The sequence below is a fragment of the Carettochelys insculpta genome, chromosome 3 (assembly GCF_033958435.1).
Source record: "Carettochelys insculpta isolate YL-2023 chromosome 3, ASM3395843v1, whole genome shotgun sequence".
In the NCBI taxonomy this organism is placed as follows: Eukaryota; Metazoa; Chordata; order Testudines; family Carettochelyidae; genus Carettochelys; species Carettochelys insculpta.
Window position 1 is genome coordinate 3,740,599 of NC_134139.1, and position 24,138 is coordinate 3,764,736.

Sequence of the window (24,138 nt, forward strand, 5' to 3'; positions counted from 1 at the left end):
TCACTGCCTTCCTGCCCAAGCTTCTCTCCAGGAAGAAAGGCAAAAATACGCCCTGAGCCGAGAGAGGCGGCTTTCCTAGGTCGGCACGGTTCGTGCCAGGGGCCTGGTGGGCTCATTGTACAAAGCCCCCGCTTTCAGGAGGCACCTGACCCTGACACGAGCACGTTCGGGCCACCAGGGCATTGGGCCAGTGCTCGAGAAGCCCTGGGAGAGTCGAAGCAATGGGGTGGGATGACCGCGCTGCAGGGAGCAGTGTCTGCTAACTGTTCTGGGCCTTCCGAGTGCCGTGCCGCGCCCCTGGAAGGGCAAGGCGGGTTAATGAGCATTGACTGGGGCTGGCAGCTGACGCCAAGCCCGCTTCGAAGCGAGGAGCAGCCTGCTGGGGAGCAGATGCACGATGCCCATCCAGCGATGAGCCGGAGAGCAGCTGCAGAGGTGCACGCAGCCCTGGGCCGGCTGGCCGAAGCCACGTCGGGCGCTGCAGGAGTGAATTCCCTCGGGGTTCTGCCAGCCCGGCCTGTGTGGCGCCCGCCTCAGGCCGTACGCGGCCTTGCTTCGGAAGAACGAAACGCAGCTACGGAGCAGCGGCGCCCAAAGCGGTGCTGCTGCCGACTGGCTCCCAGCGGCCCTCGTGTGCACGCGGCGAAGCCAGGACCCCAGCGAGCAGCCGGTGGAGCACCTGACTGCTTACCACTCTCCCACGTGCGGCTGTGGGTCTGGGAGCAGCGGGGAGGGCTCCAAGGCCAGTGGCCCCCGGCGCACAGCCATGGTGAGGGGCCGTGCTCAGGCTCCCTCGGGCAGTAAGGCCACACCTCTTGCGGGGCAGGGGGAGTAGCCACTGGGCCGTGGGTGCAGATGCACCCTGTCCGGGAGCACGTTGCTGCCTTAACCGGCAAGTTCTGCTGCCCGAGCACCGACTCTGCCTGGGGGAGATGGCCCTGCAGCCCGCCTGGCAGGGTCCCACCAGGAGCTTTCTGTGGGCCTCCGATGAACAGGGCTGGAGATTGTTCCACCCGCCAGGCTGAATGAGGATCCAGGCGTGGCATTTCCCTGGCCTCTGTGCTGTCCTCACGGAGACCCCAGCTTAAGGTCAGTGTCTGGGGGGCACTCCCCACCCGCCCTGGGAGGCAGGAGCTGAGGCTGGCCGCTGCCTTCCCCCCCTCCGCCCCGCCGGCTGCACAGCACACCCAGCGCTCCCCAGAATTACAGAATTAAGCTGGTGCCTGGGAAGAGGGAAAACAGCTGATTAACGGCATTTGCAGATGACACTTAATGAGGCGTTGTCAGGGGGATGGAGCAGGAACACAAAGGGAACTAGCAGGATCAGAAGGCTGGGCAGAGATCCCAGCCAGAGCCCGTGTCGCTGATCCATGCAAATACAGGCTCTCCTGGCGGTGGGGAGCGGGTTGGTCCATGTCCTCTGGGCTGAAGGGGCCAGGTGCAGGGGCCCAGCCCACGCCCCCAGCCAGCCAAAGTCCTGCTGGGGCATTGCCACCCCTCCCCGGGGGTGCTCAGGCCTGGCTCTGGAACCCTACCTGGGCTGCAAGTCCCTGGGCTCCATTCAGACCTGCGGCAAAGGGACCGAAAGCTGCTGGATACATGGGGGGACCTGTGTGCTGGAAGGTCTCCAGCCTGTCGCAGCGGCCCGGGTCCCACCCCTGCAGCCCAGCTTGCCGTGGGGACGGGGGTGAGGCTCTAGCTGGTCACACTGGTCGAGTGCGAGGGGAGGCTGCTCTGCTGCTGCCCACGTGGCACCTGTTCCCTGGACAGGCAAGGTCTCCTGCGCTGCCTGTCCAGGGCTGGAGGTCAGCCCTACCCGCCCTAGGCAAGGAGCTTTGCGTGGGCTCCAGCTCGGGGCTGCAGGAGGCGGCTGCCTTGAGAAGTACAACCTGGGCCGTCGCCTGGCCTGGGCTCTGTGGGGCACAGCCAGATGTACCCCCGGGCCCTGCTGCCAGGAAAGCCAAGTCCCTTCCAGCTGGACTCACCACACTCACCAGGTCTGAGATCAGAGCAGGTGGGCGTCAGCCAGAGCTGGTGCTCGGGGCAGGGGACAGGGCAGAGGCACGTGGCGTCTGTCGGCAAGGGCGGCGTGTGAGCAACCTCACAGCAGCGAACGGCACAGGGGCACCTGCAGTAGTGGTCAGTCCAGGCGAAACCTGTTCCCCAAGAACCCGTCTCAAATAATTTCCCTGCTGTCGGTGGTTCGGTCTCCGGCGTGGCGTGTGCCTGTCCCTGCCGGCGGTGGTTTGGTCCCCGGCGCGGCGTGCGCCTGTCCCTGCCGGCGGGGGTTCGGGCCCTGGCGCGGCGTGCGCCTGTCCCTGCCGGCGGGGGTTCGGTCCCCGGAGCGTCCTGCGCCTGTCCCTGCCGGCGGTGGTTCGGTCCCCGGCGCGGCGTGCGCCTGTCCCTGCCGGCGGTGGTTCGGTCCCCGGCGCGGCGTGCGCCTGTCCCTGCCGGCGGGGGTTCGGTCCCCGGCGCGGCCTGCGCCTGTCCCTGCCGGCGGGGGTTCGGTCCCCGGCGCGGCGTGCGCCTGTCCCTGCCGGCGGGGGTTCGGTCCCCGGCGCGGCGTGCACCTGTCCCTGCCGGCGGGGGTTCGGTCCCCGGCGCGGCGTGCGCCTGCCCCTGCCGGCGGGGGTTCGGTCCCCGGCGCAGCGTGCGCCTGCCCCTGCCGGCGGGGGTTCGGTCCCCGGCGCGGCCTGCGCCTGTCCCTGCCGGTGGGGGTTCGGTCCCCGGCGCGGCGTGCGCCTGCCCCTGCCGGCGGGGGTTCGGTCCCCGGCGCGGCGTGCGCCTGCCCCTGCCGGTGGGGGTTCGGTCCCTGGCGCGGCGTGCGCCTGCCCCTGCCGGCGGGGGTTCGGTCCCCGGCGCGGCGTGCGCCTGTCCCTGCCGGCGGGGGTTTGGTCCCCGGCGCGGCGTGTGCCTGTCCCTGCCGGCGGGGGTTCGGTCCCCGGCGCGGCGTGCGCCTGCCCCTGCCGGCGGGGGTTCGGTCCCCGGCGCGGCGTGCGCCTGCCCCTGCCGGCGGGGGTTCGGTCCCCGGCGCGGCGTGCGCCTGTCCCTGCCGGCGGGGGTTCGGGCCCCGGCGCGGCCTGCGCCTGTCCCTGCCGTGGTCAGCTCAAGAGGCGATGGGCTGACCGGGGAGTCGCTCTGCATCCAGCCTTCCTGGCTCAAACCGCGAGCGTGACTGACGCCTGGAGCACTGCACGTGGACGAGCGGCCGGGGCTGTGCTCGGGAGTGGGGCACGGACCCCACGCTGCGAGAGCTCTGCCGAGCCTGGGGCTACCACGATGCCATGCAGAGGCTCAACCCGGGAGCCTGGTGGTGTCTGCACGTCACAGAGGGGACTAGCCAAGGGAGCCAGAGAGGCAGTGCCCTGCTGCCCTCTGACAGGCAGCTTGCCCCCAGAGGCCGTCTGGGCAGCCAGGCAGAGTTCTGATCTGCTGCAACTTCGGGCGTGGCTTCGCGCTGAGCTCTGGTCTGTGACCCCTGCCTGCCTCTCCTGACTCCTGCCTGGTCCTACCTCCGACCCCTGCCTGCCTCTCCTGACTCCTGCCTGGTCCTACCTCCGGCCCCGGCCTGCCTCTCCTGACTCCTGCCTGGTCCTACCTCCGGCCCTGGCCTGGCTCCCACCGACTCCTGCCTGGTCCTACCTCCGACCCCGGCCTGGCTCCCACCGACTCCTGCCTGGTCCTACCTCCGACCCCGGCCTGGCTCCCACCGACTCCTGCCTGGTCCTACCTCCGACCCCTGCCTGCCTCTCCTGACTCCTGCCTGGTCCTACCTCCGACCCCGGCCTGCCTCTCCTGACTCCTGCCTGGTCCTACCTCCGACCCCAGCCTGGCTCTCACCGACTCCTGCCTGGTCCTACCTCCGACCCCGGCCTGCCTCTCCTGACTCCTGCCTGGTCCTACCTCCGGCCCCGGCCTGCCTCTCCTGACTCCTGCCTGGTCCTACCTCCGACCCCGGCCTGCCTCTCCCTGACTCCTGCCTGGTCCTACCTCCGGCCCTGGCCTGGCTCCCACCGACTCCTGCCTGGTCCTACCTCCGACCCCGGCCTGCCTCTCCTGACTCCTGCCTGGTCCTACCTCCGACCCCGGCCTGCCTCTCCTGACTCCTGCCTGGTCCTACCTCCGACCCCGGCCTGCCTCTCCTGACTCCTGCCTGCTCCTACCTCCGACCCCGGCCTGGCTCTCCTGACTCCTGCCTGGTCCTACCTCTGACTCCAGCCTGCCTCTCCTGACTCCTGCCTGGTCCTACCTCTGACTCCAGCCTGCCTCTCCTGACTCCTGCCTGGTCCTACCTCCGGTCCTGGCCTGGCTCTCCTGACTCCTGCCTGGTCCTACCTCCGACCCCGGCCTGCCTCTCCTGACTCCTGCCTGGTCCTACCTCTGACCCCAGCCTGCCTCTCCTGACTCCTGCCTGGTCCTACCTCTGACCCCGGCCTGCCTCTCCTGACTCCTGCCTGGTCCTACCTCCGACCCCGGCCTGGCTCTCACCGACTCCTGCCTGGTCCTACCTCTGACCCCGGCCTGCCTCTCCTGACTCCTGCCTGGTCCTACCTCCGACCCCGGCCTGGCTCCCACCGACTCCTGCCTGGTCCTACCTCCGACCCCGGCCTGCCTCTCCCTGACTCCTGCCTGGTCCTACCTCCAACCCCGGCCTGCCTCTCCTGACTCCTGCCTGGTCCTACCTCCAACCCCGGCCTGCCTCTCCTGACTCCTGCCTGGTCCTACCTCCGACCCCGGCCTGCCTCTCCTGACTCCTGCCTGGTCCTACCTCTGACCCCAGCCTGCCTCTCCTGACTCCTGCCTGGTCCTACCTCTGACCCCGGCCTGCCTCTCCTGACTCCTGCCTGGTCCTACCTCCGACCCCGGCCTGGCTCTCACCGACTCCTGCCTGGTCCTACCTCCGACCCCGGCCTGCCTCTCCTGACTCCTGCCTGGTCCTACCTCCGACCCCGGCCTGGCTCCCACCGACTCCTGCCTGGTCCTACCTCCGACCCCAGCCTGGCCCTCACCGACTCCTGCCTGGTTCTGCCTCTGATCTCCATCTTCTGACCCCAGCCTGGCTCTTGCAGTTCCTCCAGGTCTTGGTCAGCCGCTGCCAGACCGCCTACACGCCCCTTCTTACACAAAGTGATGTTAGCCACAGTCACTCCCGTACAAGGACTGGACCACAGGGGGAAGTTGTGCGGATTTCCCGGCCGTCGGCCCAGCCCAGCCCCAGCGGGAAGAGCAGTCAGCGCGGTGCACGTTGCCCGGCCCAGCCCAGCCTGCTCTCTCGGAAGTCGGTTGGGCAGGGGAGCCACCGGACGCGGTGAACGCCCCGTGGAGACGCGCTGGAGTCAGTCTGAGGGGCTCGTTTGAGGTGACTTGACGCTGGAGCTGGCGGGGCGTCACCCTGTGGCTCCTGCCGTCCGAGCGGCTGCCCGCAGCTTTGCCCCAGTTTCACCAAACCGCTGTTGCCACAGCCCTGTAGTTAAACCAGAGCAAGCGTGTGAGCAGAGCAGCCTTGGTGACGGTGGGCCTGATCCTGAGCCCCCGAAGCACGTGGGAGCTTCTCCACCGACTGCAGGGAGCTGTGCCTCAAGCCGTGCCCATCCCCAGCCAGTGCTAGTTCCCCGCAGAGGTTGGGTAAAAGGGTCCCAGGCTCTCCTGGGCCTGGGGGTTTGACTGGCACTTCCAGCTTGCTTGGCAGAAAGGTGCTTCGATACACTCAGTGGCTTATTGTGATTTTAACACTAATTAAAAGGGTATTACTGGCCCCTGGAATAAGAGTTTGGCCAGGCGTGCATTAGAGCAGCTAATGCCAAGGCCCTAATCCACTTGGGTCGCAGCAGAAGTGAGGTGGGGCGGTTAATCTTGCTGGGCGTGGAGTTGCTCTCTGGGCCCTGACCCCCAGCTGTGCTCTTGGGCCCCGCTAGGGTTTGCTTCTGTTCCCTTTGCACTTCCCGCTAGTCTGAAGGGATTCTGGGAGCTGGGCAGGGCTGCGTGGGGTCTGCCAATAAAGCTGACGGCTGCAAACCTGGGGGACTTCTCTGGGCAGCTTGGCAGCCGGAGGGAGGAATGTGAGCCCTCCTTGTGTGCAGCACGCCCGGAGAGGGACGGACATGCGCCAGCCAGGGTCACCGCTGCTGGGCACAGGTTGAAATAGAGGGATGAGCATTTGGCGGTCACTGAGCTGGGCCCAGGCGTCGTGGGGCTGGGGCTGGGGCTGGGAGAAAGCCCATGGATGGGTAAAGGAGGCAAGGTTTGCAGCTGTAAACAGTGCTAGCAAGCCTTGGGGATAAAGGGGAAGTGGTGGGCGTGATGTTCCCAGGCTTTAATGAAGCATTTGATGCAGTATTACATGATCTTATCAGCGAGCTAGGGAGAAGTAGCGAGATGGGAGACTGTCAGGTGGGTGCCATCCAGAGAGCAGTAGTTATTGGTTGGCAGTCGTGCTGGAAGGGCCAAACAAGTGGGGTTTTGCGGGGCCAGTTCTGGTCAATATCTCCCTTGGTGACGTAGGCAATAGCCTAGAGAGTGTGCTTAGCAAGTGTGCCAGCGATACCGAGCTGGCAGGGGCTGCGAGTGCTTTGGAGGAGAGAGCCGGAATGCAAAATGATCTGGACAAATGGGCAGAAGGGGCTGAGCAAAACAGGCTGAGGTTTACTAGGACAAACGCACAGTACTGTGCTTAGGGAAGGAGTTGTTCTTCGGCTGTACTTGGTGCTCATTTGGCCTCAGGTGGAGCACTGGGCCTAGATGTGAGCACCCCGATTCAGGAAAGATGTGGAGAAATTGAGGAGGGTCTAGAGAAGAGCAACTAAGATGACTGAAGGTCTAGAAAATGCAACGGCTGGGAGCAGACTGGAAGAACTGGGTGTGTTTGGTTTGGAGAAGAGAAGGCCCAAGGGGGAAAAGCAGCTTTCAAGTACCTAAAAGGGCGTTACAAGGAAGAGGGAAAAACTTGTTCTTCTTGGCCTCTAAGGACAGGACAAGCAGCAATGGCCTTAACCTGCAGCAAGGGAGGTTTAGGTTGGACATTAGGAAGAAGTTCCTAACTGTCAGGGTGGTCGGACACTGCAATAAATTGCTTGGGGAGGTTGTGGAATCTCCATCGCTGGAGCTATTTAAGAAGATGATTGGATCAGCATCTGTCACGGGGTTGGCAACTAACATCGCAAGAAGAGCTTTTTTTTTAATTTGGTAAAAAGTTAATAAGAGTCGCAGGGCATGTGAATACGAGATGGTCCTTAATAAATAACATCAAACCGTGCTTTTTGTAAGCCCTGTTCTAAGAGCAGCGCACACACACTGATTCGTGATTACCTACACCCTTCTAGCTTCCATCCTGCACACGTGACTAGATCCATTGTTTACAGTCAAGCTCTTAGATACTATCGCATTTGCTCTGATCCAACTGACAGAGACCAAAAACTACAAGATCTTTACCAAATATTCATAAACCTGAATTACCCACCAGGAGAAATGAAAAAACAAATCGACAGGGCCAGACGAATACCCAGAGACCAGCTACTCCAAGATCGGCCCAAAAAAGCCAAGAACAGAACACCACTGGTCATCACCTACAGCCCCCAACTCAGACCACTGCAATGAATTATTAAAGACCTACAACCTATCCTTAATCAGGATGCCACACTCCAGAAGGCCCTGGGTGACATGCCTGTTCTCTCCTACAGACAACCTCCCAACCTTATCAGGATCCTCACTAACAGCCACAGTCTATACCCCAGGAACACCAGTCCTGGAACCTTTCCCTGCAACAAAGCCCGCTGCCAGCTTTGTCCACATATCTTCTCTGGAAATACCATCACTGGACCTAACCAGATTACTCACAGAATCACAGGCACTTTCTCATGCTCCTCTACTAACATCATATACGCCATCATGTGCCAACAATGCCCAGATGCTTTGTATATTGGACAGACTTCTAACTCCCTTAGACAAAGGGTCAATGGGCACAAAACAGACATCAAAACACTCCAGATCCACAAACCAGTTAGTCAACATTTTAATGGAATGGGGCATTCTGTCAATGACCTCAAGGTACGTGTGTTACTGAAAAAGAACTTTTGCACCATTCTTCAAAGGGAAGCAGCCGAGCTGGCTTTTATATTCAAATTCGGCACATTAACACACGGTTTAAATCGTGATGGGAACTTTCTGAGTCACTATAGGGGCTTGTCTGCATACTTGGCTTAATCTAATTCTTGACCTCCCCCCCAACCCCTCCACTCTCTGATTTGCTCACCTTGATTATCTTTTTCTGATTTGTCCTCCTTTGCTTACTGTTTTTGGTTCTCTGTGCCTTAAATATTGAGTCTGTTCTGGTCTGGTTATGGTCTGAAGAAGTGGGTCTGTCCCACAAAAGCTCACCTAATAAACTATTTTGCTAGTCTTTAAAGTGCTACTTGACTGCTTTTTGTTTTGATTCCTGATGTGATACATGTTTACCGCAGGGCGCTCACAAACATTTTACATATTCCATTTCCTTCCACTTTACATGTGTGTTTACCCCACTGCCTTCCTGACTTCCACTCCCGAACCCACGTGAATTCTGCCAATTTTACTTCCCACTTAATTGCTGTTTTCTTTCGCAAAATGCACGTTGCCCTGCCCAACGGGAATGCAGCAAGCTTCTGTTTCCTTTCCCTTTTCCAAATCAAGATGTGAGTACAACACGATCAAAGCACAGATATGGGACCTTACCCCACAGTGCACTGCACCTGCTAACGGGGAGTTAGCCAATGTTTCGAGCTCACATATCATTTGCCGTTTAGATGTGAGTTGCTCATTGCTGAGCTCTTAGACATTCACTGGTTCTGGAAAACAATCAGGAGGTTTGTTTTGTGGTTTTTTTCACTTTGCAATTACAGTGTCGGGAGCCACAAAGAAGTCCTTAAAGAACCGCATGTGGCTCCGGAGCTGCAGGTTGCAGACCCTGGAGTGCGGGAGGGGGCTGGACTTGACGCCCTCTGGAGGTCCTTTCCAGGTGCAGTGTTCTAGGAAGCGTGCACTCGGCCGTGGGTGTCTCATAGCGGTGTCGCCAGAGCCGTAGACATGGGCAGTATCACCTCCCCGCTCTTACGTGCTACTTCCCTGCTTGTACATCCAAGCATCACATTTGCTGTCCGAGCTGGAGCGCTGCCTTGGGAGCGCACGTTCATCCGAAGCTCCTCCCCCGGCACAGCCCACCCTCTCATACTGGTTCCAGGGTGTGCCCCTGCCAGGCCGGCGCATGCCTGGGAGCTCTGTGCGTTCGGTGTACAACCAGGGCGCATGAGGGGACGCTTGCGCCCACCGAGGCGGCGTTCCTAAAACCTTGTTTGCTGTGTTACCAGGTGACACGCACAGGGGCAGGCTTGTTGTGGGGTGTCGCTGGCAGTTGTCGCTGTGGTCAGCACCCTTTCAAGCGCTGTGTTACACACAGGAGTGCTGGTGGGAAAGCCCCTTCTGGCCCCCTTTCTCGCTCTCTTGGAGAGGTTGGGTTTTGCCGCGTGGCTGTGGTTTGCCTCAGGTAAAAGAGAACCACCCCCAGGGCCTGGCATGGAGCAGCGGAAATGGAGGTGGCGTTGGCTGGCCGCTGGCCTCTCTCCTTGCCGGCCCCAGGGGCGGCGCGGCCCCGGCACACCTTGTCTGGGCTGCCAGTGGTGGGCCGTGGGAGGGACTGCGGCAGAGCCTCTCCTCCTATTGGCTCAGCTGGGCTCCAGGGAGCCAAGCGCCTGGGAAGATGAGGGAGGTGTGCGAAGAGGTGGCAGCCGTCACCCTGGGGCTCGGGGCCTGGCTTGCTTGGGGAGCCTGGCAGAGATCCTCCTGTGGTCGCCTCCAGCCAGGTCAGAGCTGTGAGGGTGAGGATCCCGGGGCCAGGGTGCATCAGTCCCCCTCTACCCTGACGTGTGGGCAGTGGGGCTGGCAGCCACTGTTGCCGGAGCAAAGGAGGGGACCCGGCTCTGGGCCTCGGAAGGAACTGGGCAATGGGCCATCAGCCCCAGTGCGGCTGGGAGCACGGTGCTGCACCCCCCAGCAGCGGAGTGATGGGCTCAGTGCTCTGGCGGCCAGCGCTGTTACTGCGGCAGGAGGGCCGGGCCCCCGTGCAGGCCTCTTTCCTCCCGGGCGGGCCGGTCCGTCTCTCCAGAGAGATCTTTGCTTGGCTGCTGCTGCTTCAGGTCCTCTCTCCTACTCTTCCCTTCAGGGCACGTCTGAGCCCCTTGGGACTCTGCTCAGGGGCCTGCTGGCCAAGCCCCGGTTGTGTGGCGTGCACCATGTGCTGGGTTCGGGTGGCCTGGGGGAGGCAGTGGCTGCAGCTCAGCAGTGCCAGGAGTCAGAGCAACAGGATCTGGCTTGGACAGGAGGGGCACCTGTCTCCATGTGAGCTCGGGGCAGGGCTGCCCCGGCAGTTCTGTCTTCAGCTGCTCCTGGGGGTGCTGCAGGATGACCGCCGTGCCCCAGAGGTGTTGCCTGGGGGGTGCTTCCCTTGCAAATGGCTGGAGCGTGCTGGGTCAGGTCACTGTCCTGCTGGAGAAGGACTCCCTGGGCCGGCACCCTGCCCCCCAGTGCTGCGTTGGAGTTGGCCCCATCCCATGCGCTGCCTGTCCGCAGGGCCCTCCCTGCAGCCAGCTCCGTGCCCGGGAGGCGTGCGGGGACAGGCAGGGGAGCTCAGGAAGTGCCACCAAACTGAGAAGTGGGGGTGTCCCCGGGGAGGAAGGGGGCTCAGAAGAGCCAGAGGTGGCCTATGTCAGCTGCCTTTGCTAACCGCTGCTCTCAGCTGGGGAGAGGCCGTGTTCAGCCAGAGGCCAGGAGTCAGAGAGGTCCTAGGAGACTAGGCCACGCTTCCAGGAGCAAACTCCACCCTGGGGCTGGCTGGATGCGCCCTTCTCAGAGCTCCCCGGGGAACGTTCTCCAGCTCACCGCCTGTTGCCAGCCCCAGCCTGGCCGATTGGCTGGCCGAGGAGCCAGCCCGGTGTTACACCTGGGGTTGGGTGTGCGTCTGCGCCAGCCCCTCCAAGCCTCTGCTGATCTCCTTGCAGGGTTCAAAGCGAGTCCTGAGATCCAATGAATACGTCCTCCCCCCTGGGGGCCTGATGGAGACCGACCTGGAGCTGACGTTCTCGTTACAGGTAACGGGCACCGGGCTAGCCTGGCCGCAGAGCGCCCGGCCTCTGCTGCCTGGGACGCGCCTCGTGCCTCCCTGGTGCCAGCCCAGCACCCAGTGCCTCCGGGAGTCCAGGGGGCTGAGCAGGAGACCCGAGGTCGCGTCTCTGGGAGCTTCGGGCCCTGCAGGGTGCACGAGTGGTGCGGGGAATGTGCGGTGGGGATCCTGACTGTCCTTGCCACAAACAGCTGCTCTGGGCACTGAGGCTTCTGATCGGGCTGGGGACCGCGCAGGAGGTTTGGAGGGGTGGGGGGGATGAAGTGCTTTGTGGGGGCATGGCCACAAGGCCCGGCCTGCGTAGCCTCCCTGCCTGGCCACGCCTGTGCCCCCCGTAGTACCCGCATTTCCTGAAGAGAGATGGCAACAAGCTGCAGATCATGCTGCAGCGGAGGAAGAGGTACAAGAACCGCACCATCCTGGGCTACAAGACGCTGGCGGTGGGAACCATTAACATGGCAGAGGTGAGGCGCAGCGACCGCAAGCCGGGCTCTGCCTACCCCCAGAGGCCTGCGAGCAGCACAGCTGGCCCAGGCTGACCGAGGGGCTGGTGGTGCCCGTGGGCGCTCTCGGGGAGGGGCAGTTCCTGCAGCCGGCGCTGTGTCTCTGCTCGCCAGGTGATGCAGCACCCCACGGACGCAGGGCAGCTCCTGGGCCTCCAAAGCAACGTGAAGGACGCGAGCGTCCGGGTGGCTGAAATCAGCATCTACTCCCTGTCCAGCCAGCCCATTGACCACGAGGATGGCAGCGTCCCCTCTGGCCCCAAAGCTAAAGCCTCCGGTAGGTACCTCCCCGCCTGGGTGCTCCGGGGCAGGGCTCTGGGGGTCTTCCCCGGGGGCGCGGCTCGGTGGGAGGAGGGACCTGGCTCGGCGGTGGCACCTGCGTTTTCCGGTTTCAGATCGCTCCCCAGACATGGATAACTACTCGGAGGAGGAGGACGACAGCTTCTCGTCCGAGCAGGAGGCCAGCGACGATGCCGTGCAAGGCCAGGTGAGGGCACTTAGCCCTGCGGAAGTGATGGGCTCGCGTTCCACTGGGGAGGGGCTGCCCACGAAGCCCTGGGCAGGAGGAGTGGGCTGAGCCTGTGGGTGCCCCTGCCCCAGACCCTCTCCTGCTTGGGGACCACCGTCGGAGCCGCAGGGGAGCAGAGAATGGGCCGGCTGCACGCCCAGTGGGCAACATCACAGGGCAGCGGCTGGTCAGTCTCTGGAGTACCTGGTGGCTCTGTGCAGGCACCACCTTCCTCGACCCATAGCTCCCTCAGCGCCAGCCTGCCGTGGGCCAGGGACTGGACAAACGCCAGCCCGAGGCACAGCCACACCAGCTGGCGCTGGACAGCTCCCCCCGGCCTGGGGTAAATGGCGCCAGCCACTCCTAGTGCTCGCTGGCAAACACCTGAGCCACAGTCCCATGTGGGATTGCCTGGCTCCAGGCCCCGGCCATGGCCTGCAGCCAGGCCTTCCCCAGCTGGGCCGAAGAGCCCAGAGTTAGATGCAGGGCTCCCAGGAGACACGGCAGCCTGTGAGGCAGTGATCAGACGGCGCTCCCACAGCTGTGGCCACAAGGCAGGTTTCCCATCCCGTGAGGGCCTGGTGGCTCTTCTGAGCCTCTGCAGTTTCAAACCTGCTCCTCATGGTGTGGGCCCAGGTCTCCCTTCCCCGTCCAGCCCCTGGCTTGGGTCGGGGCCGCTGAGCCTGTGAGGCCGCAGGTGGGGCCCAATCAGGCTGAAGGGCAATCCTGGGGAGCGGTCCCCAGCTGTGGCCAGGTGTGTGCGGTGCGTAGCCCTCCGGGGCTGGGTAGCAGCTGCCGGCCGCAGAATGAAGGGAGAGGAAGTGCTGAGTGCTGACGAGCTGGGAGGTCCCAGGCTGTCGTCTGCGGGGCGTCCCCCCACATGGCTTCCTGGGCGCCAGGTGCCTCTGACAGGCTGCCTCTCTCGCCCCTCAGGACCTAGACGACGACGAGGATGACGTGAGGAAGCCGAAGAAGGCCCGGAGGAAAATGATCAGAACCACCTCCATGACCAGAGTAATGTCAGCAGTTCTCACAGTTGCAGCTGGGCTGGGCCGAGGGCTTGGCCAGGTCCAGCCAGCCCTATAGGGCAGCTTCTGCAGCCCTGCCCAGCAGGAGGCGCTGTGCGCTCTGGCGGTGGGGGAGCCCCACAGCACCAGCCCTTGGTCTCCGGGAACAGCTGGAGGGGGGCGGTGGCCCCGGGGAGAGAACCCCTCTGAGCTGGGTGCTGCTCCTGTGCCTGCCCATTTGCCGGCTGGGAGTTGGGTAGGCTGTGGGGAGCATGTAGCTCAGGGGAGACTTGTGGGGGGGCATCCCTGTGGCTTGGCCCTCTTCCCACTTCCCTGCTGAGCCTGCAGGTATTCAGCACACAGCCCAGTGAAAGCCAGCGGCTGGGAGCTGCCAGCTCCCTGGCACCTCATGGGGTCTCCTCCTCCTTTCCTTCCAGCAACCCAACTTCAAGCAGAAGTTCGTTGCCTTGCTGAAGAGATTTAAAGTGATGGACGAGGTGAGAGGGGCGGGGGCCAGCCCCGGCTGACGCAGGGCACGGGTGGAACGAGTGCCGTGGGACCGGGCCGTGGCTTTCTCCTGGCACCCCCGACGCCCCGTTCCTGCCCAGGGGCCGAGGGCAGCACGCCCCCTGAGGGCAAGTCCGTGGGGGGAGGCGGCTGGGAACGAAGTTGGAAACAAGGCTACGTCTGTGGTTTGGGGAGCTCTGGGGCTCGGAGCGAGAGCTTAACCTCTGGCTGGGATCATGCCAGGCCCGGAGAGGTGCCTTGTGCTCTCCCTGGGAACCTGCCTGGGCTCGGCCAAGGTCCAAGACACACAGCGTTGCCCTTGCGCGTGCTCAGCTGAGCTTGCCCCAGTACACATAGAACGTTCTGGGCATGGGGCACGCTGCTCAGCCCCTGTGAGGCTGCCCCATGGCCAGGGCCCCCTCCTCCAACCACCCTGGCCCTGCCCCTCTGCTGCTCATCAAAGCACCTTTGGCCTAGGGAGAGGGTGCACTGGGCTGGGAGGCTGCAGCCTGGAGTTTGTCTGTCAGTGGCTCTGGTCCCGTCCCAGCTTTTGTAGCTGAGCACAACTGCCACATCTGGAGCGGTGGCGTGGGTCAGCCCCCTGCGGGCCAGCCGCTGTAAGGGGGATGTTGGGTACTTCCTGGGGTGCTCGTCCAGGTGGCAGAGTGTACTTGCGCCTCGGGAGGGGCCCTCACAGCAGGTGCTGGGCTGGGCTGCCTGGGGACGAGGCTGCAGCTACAGCTGTCTGTAAGCACAGCTCGGGGTGCTACGCATCCGCCCAGAGCCGCTCTGTGTCCGGCAACAACCTACTGCTGCTAACACGGGAGGTACCCCTTCTGCTCCCACAGCTGAGGGCAGTGAGCTGGTGCTGCAGGGCTGGGGCTCAGGCCAGTGGGGGGCCCTTCCACTCCTGTGGCTGAGGGTGGTGAGCTGATGCTCGGGTTGGCGGGGGGCCCTTCTGCTCCTGCGGCTGAGGGTGCTGAGCTGCTGCTGCAGGGCTGGGGCTGGGCTCGGCTCGGCGCGGTGTGGGGTGGGCGGGGGGAGGGTACTGCTACAGCTGCCACTGCTGGGATTCAAATTTCCCGTTCCAGCAATGCTGTGGGGATTGGCTGGTCTAATGCGCTGCAGGCAGGAAGCGCAGGACCTGGCCCACCTGGGAATCTGGGGCTGCCATGGTGTCTGCGGCCGGCAGCGGCAGGCCTGTTTTCACGGCCGCGTTGCGTTTCCAGCTGGGGTCTCTGCCAATGTCCACTGTCGCCCCAGGGCTCTGCCTGGGCCTGATGGTTCAGCTCTGCCCAGGGAGCTGCTGGCATTGAACCAGCTGTTCTTGAGCCCACCACAGAGTGGTGGCCCCCTGCAAGGGGAGTGAAGGGCAACCGTAAGGGGAAAGGCCAGTGTAGGTGAGTGCTTAGGCTGCTACCTTGGGTCCCGTGTCTGTTGTTCCAAGGCCTCTGCAGCAGGGTTCCAGCCAGCCACCAGCAGGTCAGGCAGGGCTTCTCCCATGCACACCCCACCTGACGTATTCGGGGGTGGTTGTTTTCATCTCCTTCCGCACAAGCCATCGAGGATGCCTGCAGCTGTGCCAGGACAAGCCCCTATTCAGGGTCAGGGAGGTGGCACTAAATGCCCTGTCTCTGGTGCTGCGCTGGCTCACGTGTGTAGTATTATGAGGGGTTCGGGGCCACGCGGAGAGAACCAATCCCAGGCAAATCACCTACAACCGGACAACTGGCAGCCCAGGCTGGGACTTCCTTCTCACCAGGCCAGTCACACAAGTGCCCCTGCCACCCCCACTGGGCAGCCAGACACCACACAAGCAAACCCCCAGTTTCTCCAGCTCCTCCTAGTGCCCAAATGTAACAGGATGGGGTTTCTGGGCTCAGCTAGAGAAATCAACTCAGGGTATCTTAGCTTAAATCTGGGCTACTCACTGCCCCAGGCTGGGATTTCCTTCTCACTGAGGCAAATCCATCCAGCCCCCACAGCACCCTCTGCCAGCCCCACTGGCCAGCCAGGAGGCACACAAGCAAACCCACAGACTTCCCAGCTGCTCTGCCAGCCCACACCAACAACCCCCAGATTCAGGTGAGCGGTTATTAAACCTACAGTAAACCCTCAAGTTACATGGGGGTTGTGTTCTTGCAACCCCTGCAAAACTCAAATTTTTGGCACAAGTCTGGGCAGAGAGGGAACTCCGGGGGTTGCAGGAGCCAGGAAACTGACCAGCTCATGGCTGGTCAGTTTCCAGGTTCCACCAGCCTGAGGAAGGATGCTGCTGCTTGGTTCCCAGCTCCCCCCTACTTGCGGGACTGGGAAACTGAACAGCCCACCAGGGTGGTCAGTTTCCTGGCTGCTTCCCCCTGACTTCTGACAGCCACGCAGCAGGGGGAAGGCAGGAGAAGGCTTTTAGCTTGCCTAGCTGTCTGAGGGGTGTGGCTGGCAGGCTGACATCTGCGCAGCTGGGGGAGGGCAGGGGGAAGGAGCCACAGAGCGCTTAAAGTGAGTTATGCGCCACTTGAAGCTGTGTATTTCAAGGATTTACTTTATTTCACTCAATCACACAGATTCTTCTGGACCCCAAAGGGTTCAGCCACAGTCCCGGGTCAATATACACTTGGAGGTTACCCAAAACAACATGCAAAAGCCCAAATCCTTCAGAGCTAAACATCTAAACGTTTATTAATAAAAAGAAAAAATAGGGTTAGAAAGAAAAATTGTTAACATGCCCTCTGGTCTCCGCCTGGGCAATCACAGACAGGCTCTGGCAGGCTGATGGTTGCCCCTGTGTCAGCCAGGCTCATCCAGTGCCTTGTGTCCCTGCTGCTCTGCCAGGGGCTGTTCCCCAGTCCCCACTGTGCTCCCAGCGTGGGAGGGAGGGATGCTCTTACCTGTACTGCTCTGCCACAGGTTCTGGGTGCTGCCCCAGTGGATCAGGGCCAGAGGGTGGAGGAGGACCTGGGGAGGGAGGGTTGCCCTTACCTTCACATCTGGAATATTGTGTCCAGTTTTGGGGCCCCCCAGTATGAAAAGGATGCGGATGTGCTGGAGCAGGTTCAGCGGAGAGCAACAAAAATGATTAAGGGGCTGGAGCACAAGACCTATGAGGACAGGCTGAGGGATTTGGGCTTGTTTAGTTTACAGAAGAGAAGACTTAGGGGTGATTTAATAGCAGCCCTCAACTTCCTGAAGGGGAGCTCGAAAGAGGAGGGTGAGAAGCTGTTCTCAGGGGTGTCAGGTGGCAGAACGAGGAGCAATGACCTGAAGCTGAAGAGGGAGAGGTGCAGGTTGGATATTAGGAAAAACTACTTCCCCAGGCGGGTGGTGAAGCATTGGAATGTGCTGCCTAGAGAGGTGGTGGAATCTCCATCCCTCGAGGTTTTTAAGTCCCAGCTGGACAAGGCCCTGGCTGGGATGACTCAGTGGGGGTTGGTCCTGCTTTGGGCAGGGGGCTGGACTCGATGACCTGCTGAGGTCCCTTCCGGCCCCAGGATTCTACGAGTCTGTACCTGTGCTGCTCTGCTGCAGGTTCTGGGTGCCGACCCGGTGGATCAGCGCCAGGGGGCGGAGGAGGACCTGGGGCTGCTCTATGACAGTTTGGAGGAATGCAACAACAGCGACAGCGGCCCCGAGCTGGAGGACGACGAGAGTGTGCACAGCACCCCCAAGCCCACCCTGAGGTGAGCCAAGCTGAGCCAGCCCCACACCCAGTGGGCAGCCTCAGGTGTGTGGGCCAGGCGCCAGCACAGCTGCCCACACCATGTCCTGTTCCCCCCCCAGGCCAGGCAGGTCCTCAGAGCTCAGTTACTCCCCTCAGCCCAGCCTGGGGCCCTGAGCTTTGCTTCCCCTTGGGCTGTGCCCCCGGTTCTTTGTCAGCACACAGCCAGCCCCTGGGAAAGCGAGTCCCCTGCCCTGGCCCACAGGGACTTCCCAGGGGATTCCTGGACCTCCATCCATCCCCCGCTTGCCTCGCCGTCTGCCGGGTACCAGTCCCCTAGCCTGGCCCAGCTGCATCTCTGTCTGCTGAGTGCCGAGCTCGCACCGGGAGCAGGTGGGCTGCTGGGAAGAGCTGTAGTGAGCTGGAGCCGCAAGGGTGCTTCAGGAGTAGCCTGGCAGTCCCTCGGGCTGCAGCTGGCCCTGCCCTGTGCCCGCAGGCTGCCCTGAGGCTTGCTGTCCTGCTGCCTGCAGGGCCTTGCCCCGGGCCCCTGGGGAGCGCCTGTCGGCAGGGAGGGAGCCAGCGGGCGCAAGAAGGGCAGCAGCCTAGGAGTTGGCCGCACTGTGGCTGAGGGAGGCTGCCCAGTCCGTGTCACCGGAGGTGTCAGCGGCCAGGTGGGCAGACTGCTGCCGGCAGGGTCTGGGATGACACGGCCCCACCTCCAGCAGCTGGCTGGACTCAGCGGCTCCCTAGGTCTCCACGCACAAGAGGGTGCTGATCTCTGCTGTGTGCCCCCAGCTTTGGGAGAGGAGCAGGGGGAGGCCCAGCAGTGTCGGAGTCGGCCCCCAAGGCTGAGTGCCCGCAGCACTGGGTCTCAGAGGCACTGGCTGCTCGCCCTGTGTGGTTGCTGGGGCCGGCCCTGGCCCCCAGCTCTCCTGCGTGTGGTCCCTGCGCAGCTCAGCATGTGCCAGGACAACCCCCTCCCCGCCTGGGGCTCCCCCATTTGTGGCCAGGGGAGCAGCAGCCGCTGCTTTGGTGGGGGTAGGGCTGAGCGCTTTGCCCCGGCTCCGTGGGGACGCTGGGCAGTGCTGGGGCCAGGGAGCCTGTCGGTGCTGGCGGAGGCCAAGGCAGGCTAGGCTGAGCTGCTCCCGGCTGTCTCATCTCGTACTGTCTCCCTCCCTGTGCACCCGTCCATCTGTCTCCCCTGCAGGCGTTTCTTTGAGGGCGTCTCTCACTCGGGTTCGCAGACGGAGATCGGCAGCCTGAACAGCCAGCAGGGGCAGGGACGGGAATCCGGCAGCCCCGTGAGTCTCACCCTGCCTCCTTGTCCTCTCCTGGGTGGTGCCGGTCACTGGGAGGCCGGCCTGCACCATCCGTCTCCTGTTTCCCTGGCGCAAGCAGCCAGGACAGGCTGCTCTTGGGGGAGGATTGTTGGGAGCTGGGGGGGGCTCCCCCATGCTCCTGTGTTTGCAGAGGCAGCCAGGCCTGTGTCCGGCTGCCCGGGCTGGGGCTGCTCTGTTCCAGGCTCTGGTTCCCTCTCCCCAGGCACAAGCTGAGAAGCCCAAGGCCGAAGTTCCAGGGGCCCCGGAGGAAGCAGGCGTGGAGGTCGGAGTGGTGAGCATCTGTGTGCCGGGGGGCGGCAGCCCCAGGATTTGTGGCTGGTCCCCCCACGGTGCTGGCCCGGCTCTGTGGCTAGCTTAGGCTTTCTGGAGGGCCCCCAGCATCGTGGCACTGGCACTAAGGGCTGTCCCCAGGCAGATCCATTGTCTGCCCTCCCCTGCAGTGTGGGTGGGGAAGATGCCACCTGCTGGGGCGGGGCAGGGAGCTGAGAAGAAGGCTCACCGGGGGTGGGCCGGGGCCGTGCTGCAGCAGAGTGCTGGTGGTTCCCTGTGGGTAAGAGGCTGAGGCTGGGCAGGGGCCTGGCCCTGGTGGCTCTCCTGGGTGCACTGACTGTGTCACCCCCCAGGCACCCGAGGTGGAGGAGCCCTCCCCGCGCCCCGGGGCAGCAGAGGCGGCCGGGCGGGAGAACAGTGTGGACAGGCTGGCCCAGCTCGGCAGCACCAGCAAACCTGAGCCCCACAGCGCCGTGTCGCCCAGGTAAGGCAGCTCCAGGCTGCAGCTCTGGCCTGCTCAGCGGGCTGGGGAGAGCCTGGGGGGGCACCACACCCTTCCTTGGCACTGGCTGATGATGGAGGGGGAGTGACAGGGGCCCTGCCTGGCCCTGGGTGCAGCCGGCCTGGTCCTGAGGGGGAGAGGAGCGTGTGACGGGGCCCTGCCCGGCCCTGGGTGCAGCCGGCCCGGTCCTGAGGGGGAGAGGAGCGTGTGACGGGGCCCTGCCCGGCCCTGGGTGCAGCCGGCCTAGTCTGGAGGGGGTGGCGTGGGCCCTGCCTGGCCTGGGCTCTGCAGGCCCAGCCCTGGGGCTGCGGGTGCTGCAGCATGAGCGCTAACGCCTGGGGAGTCTTGTCCCGCAGCAAAGCGGAGAGCCGGCAGCCGTGGCGGCCCCGCAGCACCTCCATGAAGGACCGGCAGAACTCGAAGGCGCAGAGCGACTGGGCCAGCAGCCTGGACAGCGAGAGCTCGCCGGACTCGCGGCAAAGCGCCCAGGTCAGGCTGCAGCAGGGGCGGTGCTGCCGTCTCTCGCGGGGCCGGGGCGTGGGTGCAGGAGAGGCAGCGGGGGGCCGGGCATGCACCTGTGGGAGCCCAGGGGATCCCTGCAGCCTTTGATCTGGCCTGGTCCTGCTGTCTTAGGTGCCACAGAAATCCATCTACGACCAGCTGAACCAGATCCTGGTCTCCGACGAGCAGCTCCCAGAGAGCATCATCCTGGTGAACGTGGGCGAGTGGCAAGGACAGGTGAGGGGAGTCAGGCGCAGAGACCAGGGCCGCAGTGAGCAGCTCGGCTGGGGAGGGTGGTCCTAGGAAACGGGATGTCCAGGCGGGAGCCCGAGGTCCCCTGCTGCTCCGGTGGCTGCCCCGAGCGAGGGAGGGAGGATGGTGGGGTGCCTTGGGAGCACGATGGGCTCGTTTGCGTACCGCGAGAGCCCTGGGCATCGTAGGAGGGCGCAGCTGGATGTGGTGTGGCAAAGGCAGAGTGTTCAGTGCTGCAGCTGGAAAGGATCCCAGCTGGTAAGCTCACGTCGTGGCTGGAGGCTGCGGTGCTTCCCAGGCCAGCAGTCGCTGGGCAGGGCTAACGCCGTCTGCCAGGGACAAGCAGTTTTAGGGAGCCAGCTTGGAGCACTTGCAGAGCGCTAACAGAGTTCGCAGAGGAGGTCTGATGGTAACTGCCAATACGTGATGGAACCCCGGGCAAGGTTCCCCAAGATTAGCCCCCTTCCAGCGTGCCAGTCCTCCCGCTGGTTGAGCAGCTTAGCAGTGGGCCAGTTCCCAGCACTGGGGCCGTGTTTGCCTGACATCAGTCTGAGGCCGTCTCACAGACAAGCTGGGGCTGGATTCAGCGGCCAAGGAAGGCTAGGGAAATAACGCCAGCCAGCGTGTTCATGGCAGAAAGGCCTCCACAACCCTGCGTGTGTCGTCTCTCGGCATCGCACGTGTGGCTGACAGAGGGAACAGCAGAAACGCACCACGCTGAAGGCTGGTCTCCACTGTGTGCAGCGATCAGTTCCCCGGCCGTCAGTGTATCATGTCTGCATAGACCCGATAACTGGATCTCCGAGCCCTCTCCCGTCAACGCCAGCATGCCAGCGGCAGCAGGAGAGTAGCCAGAGCCCCCGGCAGGGCGCTGCCTGCCGACCTCACTGTGCAGAAGACGCCTCAGCATGTGCGTCGACTTCAGCTGCGGTGTTAGTGTAGCTGAAGCTGCGTCAGTTAGATTGACAGGTGGGGGGCAGCCAAGGCAGGGCCTGAGGATGAGCGGTTGACTCAGTTCCACCCGAGTCTCCAGTGCAGAGCCTGGAGTAAGAAGGACCTGCCTGGCAGCGCTCGCACGTAGCCCTCAGCGGGAGCCCCGGCTGGCCAGCCACGCTTCCCGGGGCTTTCCCCGGGCTCAGTGGCAGCAACCCTCCCTCGCAGGGGCTGAAGTACATCCAGCACGTTGCTGCTGTGCCGAGGGAGCTGGCGAGCCAGAGCCAGAGCTGGGAGAGGGCTTGGGGGACACTGCGGAGAGGGTCGATTCAGGGCACACCACACAGGGACAGGGCCACGTACAGCCCACGGCTGTCAGCTGAGCACTTGTGCAGCCGTTCAGGAGGGTCCAGGGCCGACAAGTGATTAGCTCGGTTGTGTTTGTGCTGGTGGTAAACTTCCGCACAGCCCTCGGTGCACCTAAAGGTGCAATTGACTCATGGACGGACGCTCGGCACAGGGATGGAAACGCGGAGTGGGGCCCCCGGCCATCACTCTAAGGCACCAAGCTGGTCTCCAGCACTCCCTGGGGGGCGGAGCAGCCCCACACAAGCAGGCCCCTTAGCCACGCCAGGGTTCCTGCACCGTCACCCCCGCTGCTCACGCCCAGGGCAGAGAACCAGTCTCACCTCCGCACAGCAGGTGGCACCGAGCCTGAAGGAGCAGCCATGGTTCCGGATCCCTGTAGAACTCTGCCAGACTCTCCTGGGGGGCCCCCAGGCTCTGGGCAGGGCTAGTCCTGCAGCAGCAGCTCCACCGCAGGAGCTTGGTGTTGGCCCCTCTCGTGATGCAGCCAGGTCGGGGCAAGTGGCCGGTGCACACAGTGAAACACTGCTCAGACAGGTACGGCTGCAGCTTCCCCCGAGCCTACACCACGGCCAGACCTTTCTTCTCTATGGCCGCGGAGTTCTGCTCCCAGGCCAGCAGCTTCTTGCTCAGGTACACGATGGGGCACCTCTCCCCCTTGTCATTCACCTCCATTAGCACGGAGCCAGTCTGGGGGGTCTGACGCATTGGTGAACACCTTCAAGGGCCTGTCAAAGCTTGGGTTTACCAACAGTGGGGCCCTGCCCAGGGCCTCCTTCAGCGCACAGAGCGCTCCCCAGCACTGCTCGCTCCAGACCACCTTGTCCGGCTTCTCCTTCTCACACAGCTCAGTGAGGGGGGGCTGCGATGGAGCTAAACTGGGGCACAAACCTCCGGTAGTACCCTGCCATCCCTATGAAGGCCTGGACCTGCTTCGTAGTCTGGGTCACCGGCCAGTCTGTGATGGCCTCCACTTTAGCTGGCTCTGGCTTTAAGCAGCCACTGCCACCTTGTGCGCAGGTAGGTCACCTTGGCCATCCCCACCTTGCACTTCGCTACTTCGATAGTCAGCCCGGCCTTCTGAAGTCGGTCCAGCATCTGGCTGACCTGGGACACATGGTCCTCCCATGTCTGGCTGAAGACACAAACCTCATTGCCGTGAGCCAGGGAGAACCCTTCCATCCCCCTCAGCAGCTGGTCCGCCAGGCACTGGAGGGTGGCTGGTGCCCCCTTGAGGCCCAAAGGCAGGACCAGGAACTCATATAGGGGTGATGAAAGCTGTTTTAATCCCAGCATCTTGGTTCAGTGGTACTTGCCAGTACCTCTTGGTGAGGTATATGGTAGTGGGCCTCCCCTGCGTTTGTCCAGGAGGTCGTCAGGCCTGGGCATGGGGTAGGTGTCCGACGCGGTGATGGCCTTGAGCTTGCAATAGTCCATACGAAGCTGGACAGACCTGTCTGTTTGGGGCTAGCACCATGGGAGAGGCCCCGGGGCTGGCGGATGGTTGGCTCACCCCAGGGCCAGCATGTTCTGAATCTCCCATTCTATGGCTGGGGCTGTCGTCCCTGTGGCTCTGAACAACGCACACTTTATAGGAGCGTGGGCGCCTGCCTCTACTCGGTGGACGGCCAGGTTAGTGCGTCTGGGCCGGGCGGAGAACAGCCATTGGTGTGAACACAGCAGCTCCCTGATCTGTCTGCTGGGCCCCATCGGCTGGTCGGAGAGGGGAATAGATTCCAGCAGCTCCAGTCCCAGCGAGCAGGTCCACCAAGGGATCAGCCCCTGCCCCTCCCAGTGCCTGCACACAGCCAGCCCCCGTTCTGCCTGCCCTGGTACACTTTCAACACGTTCACGTGGTACACCCAGCGGCGGTGAGCCCAGTTGCACAGTTCCACCACTTAGTTTACCTCCTTCAGCTGCTGATGACCTGGAAGGGACCATCCCAGGTAGCTTTCAGCTTGTTTTGCCGCACAGGTATGAGAATCATCACTGGGTCCCCAGTGGCGCAGGCTCAGGCCCAGACCTTGTGCTCATACCAGACTTTTTGCTTCCTTTGGGCCTTCGCCAGGTTCTCCCTGGCCAGGCCCGTGAGCTTGGCAAGCTTTTCTCAGCAGGCCAATACATATTCCACCACCGAGTTCCCTGGGGGGAGAGGCCCCCCTCCCCCCCGCACATCTCAGCATGTCCAAGGGTTCCCTCAATCTCCTTCCGTACAGCAGCTTACTTGGGGAGAACCCCATGGATTGCTGGGGAATCTCCCTCTATGTGAACAGCAGGTGGGGTAACTGCTTGTCCCAGGCTTGTGGCTGCTGGTTCATGAAGATTCTCAGCATCTGCTCTAGGGTCCCATTGAGCCTTTCCACCAGCCTGTTGGTCTGAGAGTGGTAGGCTGTGGCTCAGGTGCGCCAGACCCCACACGTCCCATAAATTTTGCAGCAGGGCTGACATGAAGTTGGACCCCTGATCAGTAAGGACCTCCTTGGGGAGCCTACCCTGCTGAAAAATAGCAGTGCATCTGTCACAGCGTCAGTCTCAAGAGAGGTCAGGGCCACTGCTTCTGGGTAGCGAATGGCAAAGTCTTCCTCCGCCAGGCTCTACTTCTTCGCAGGAAGAGGCTGCTACAGAACTTTTTTCCGGCTGGAGAGGGT

At 63.0% G+C, this 24,138-nt stretch overlaps 1 protein-coding gene across 5 annotated transcripts in view; it reads left to right on the forward strand.

Moving 5' to 3' along the window:
• LOC142010801 (phosphofurin acidic cluster sorting protein 2-like) overlaps nt 1-24,138 on the forward strand; it is a 101,052-nt gene that overhangs the window by 71,265 nt on the left and 5,649 nt on the right. For all 5 annotated transcript variants that reach the window (XM_074989255.1, XM_074989256.1, XM_074989259.1 and 2 more), the window contains 12 exons: nt 11,025-11,114; nt 11,485-11,610; nt 11,764-11,926; nt 12,045-12,136; nt 13,091-13,171; nt 13,602-13,661; nt 17,197-17,348; nt 18,534-18,627; nt 18,869-18,937; nt 19,290-19,420; nt 19,795-19,927; nt 20,072-20,176. In XM_074989255.1, coding sequence (XP_074845356.1) covers nt 11,025-11,114; nt 11,485-11,610; nt 11,764-11,926; nt 12,045-12,136; nt 13,091-13,171; nt 13,602-13,661; nt 17,197-17,348; nt 18,534-18,627; nt 18,869-18,937; nt 19,290-19,420; nt 19,795-19,927; nt 20,072-20,176 — 1,296 coding nt within the window. The remainder of the gene's footprint in view (nt 1-11,024; nt 11,115-11,484; nt 11,611-11,763; nt 11,927-12,044; nt 12,137-13,090; nt 13,172-13,601; nt 13,662-17,196; nt 17,349-18,533; nt 18,628-18,868; nt 18,938-19,289; nt 19,421-19,794; nt 19,928-20,071; nt 20,177-24,138) is intronic.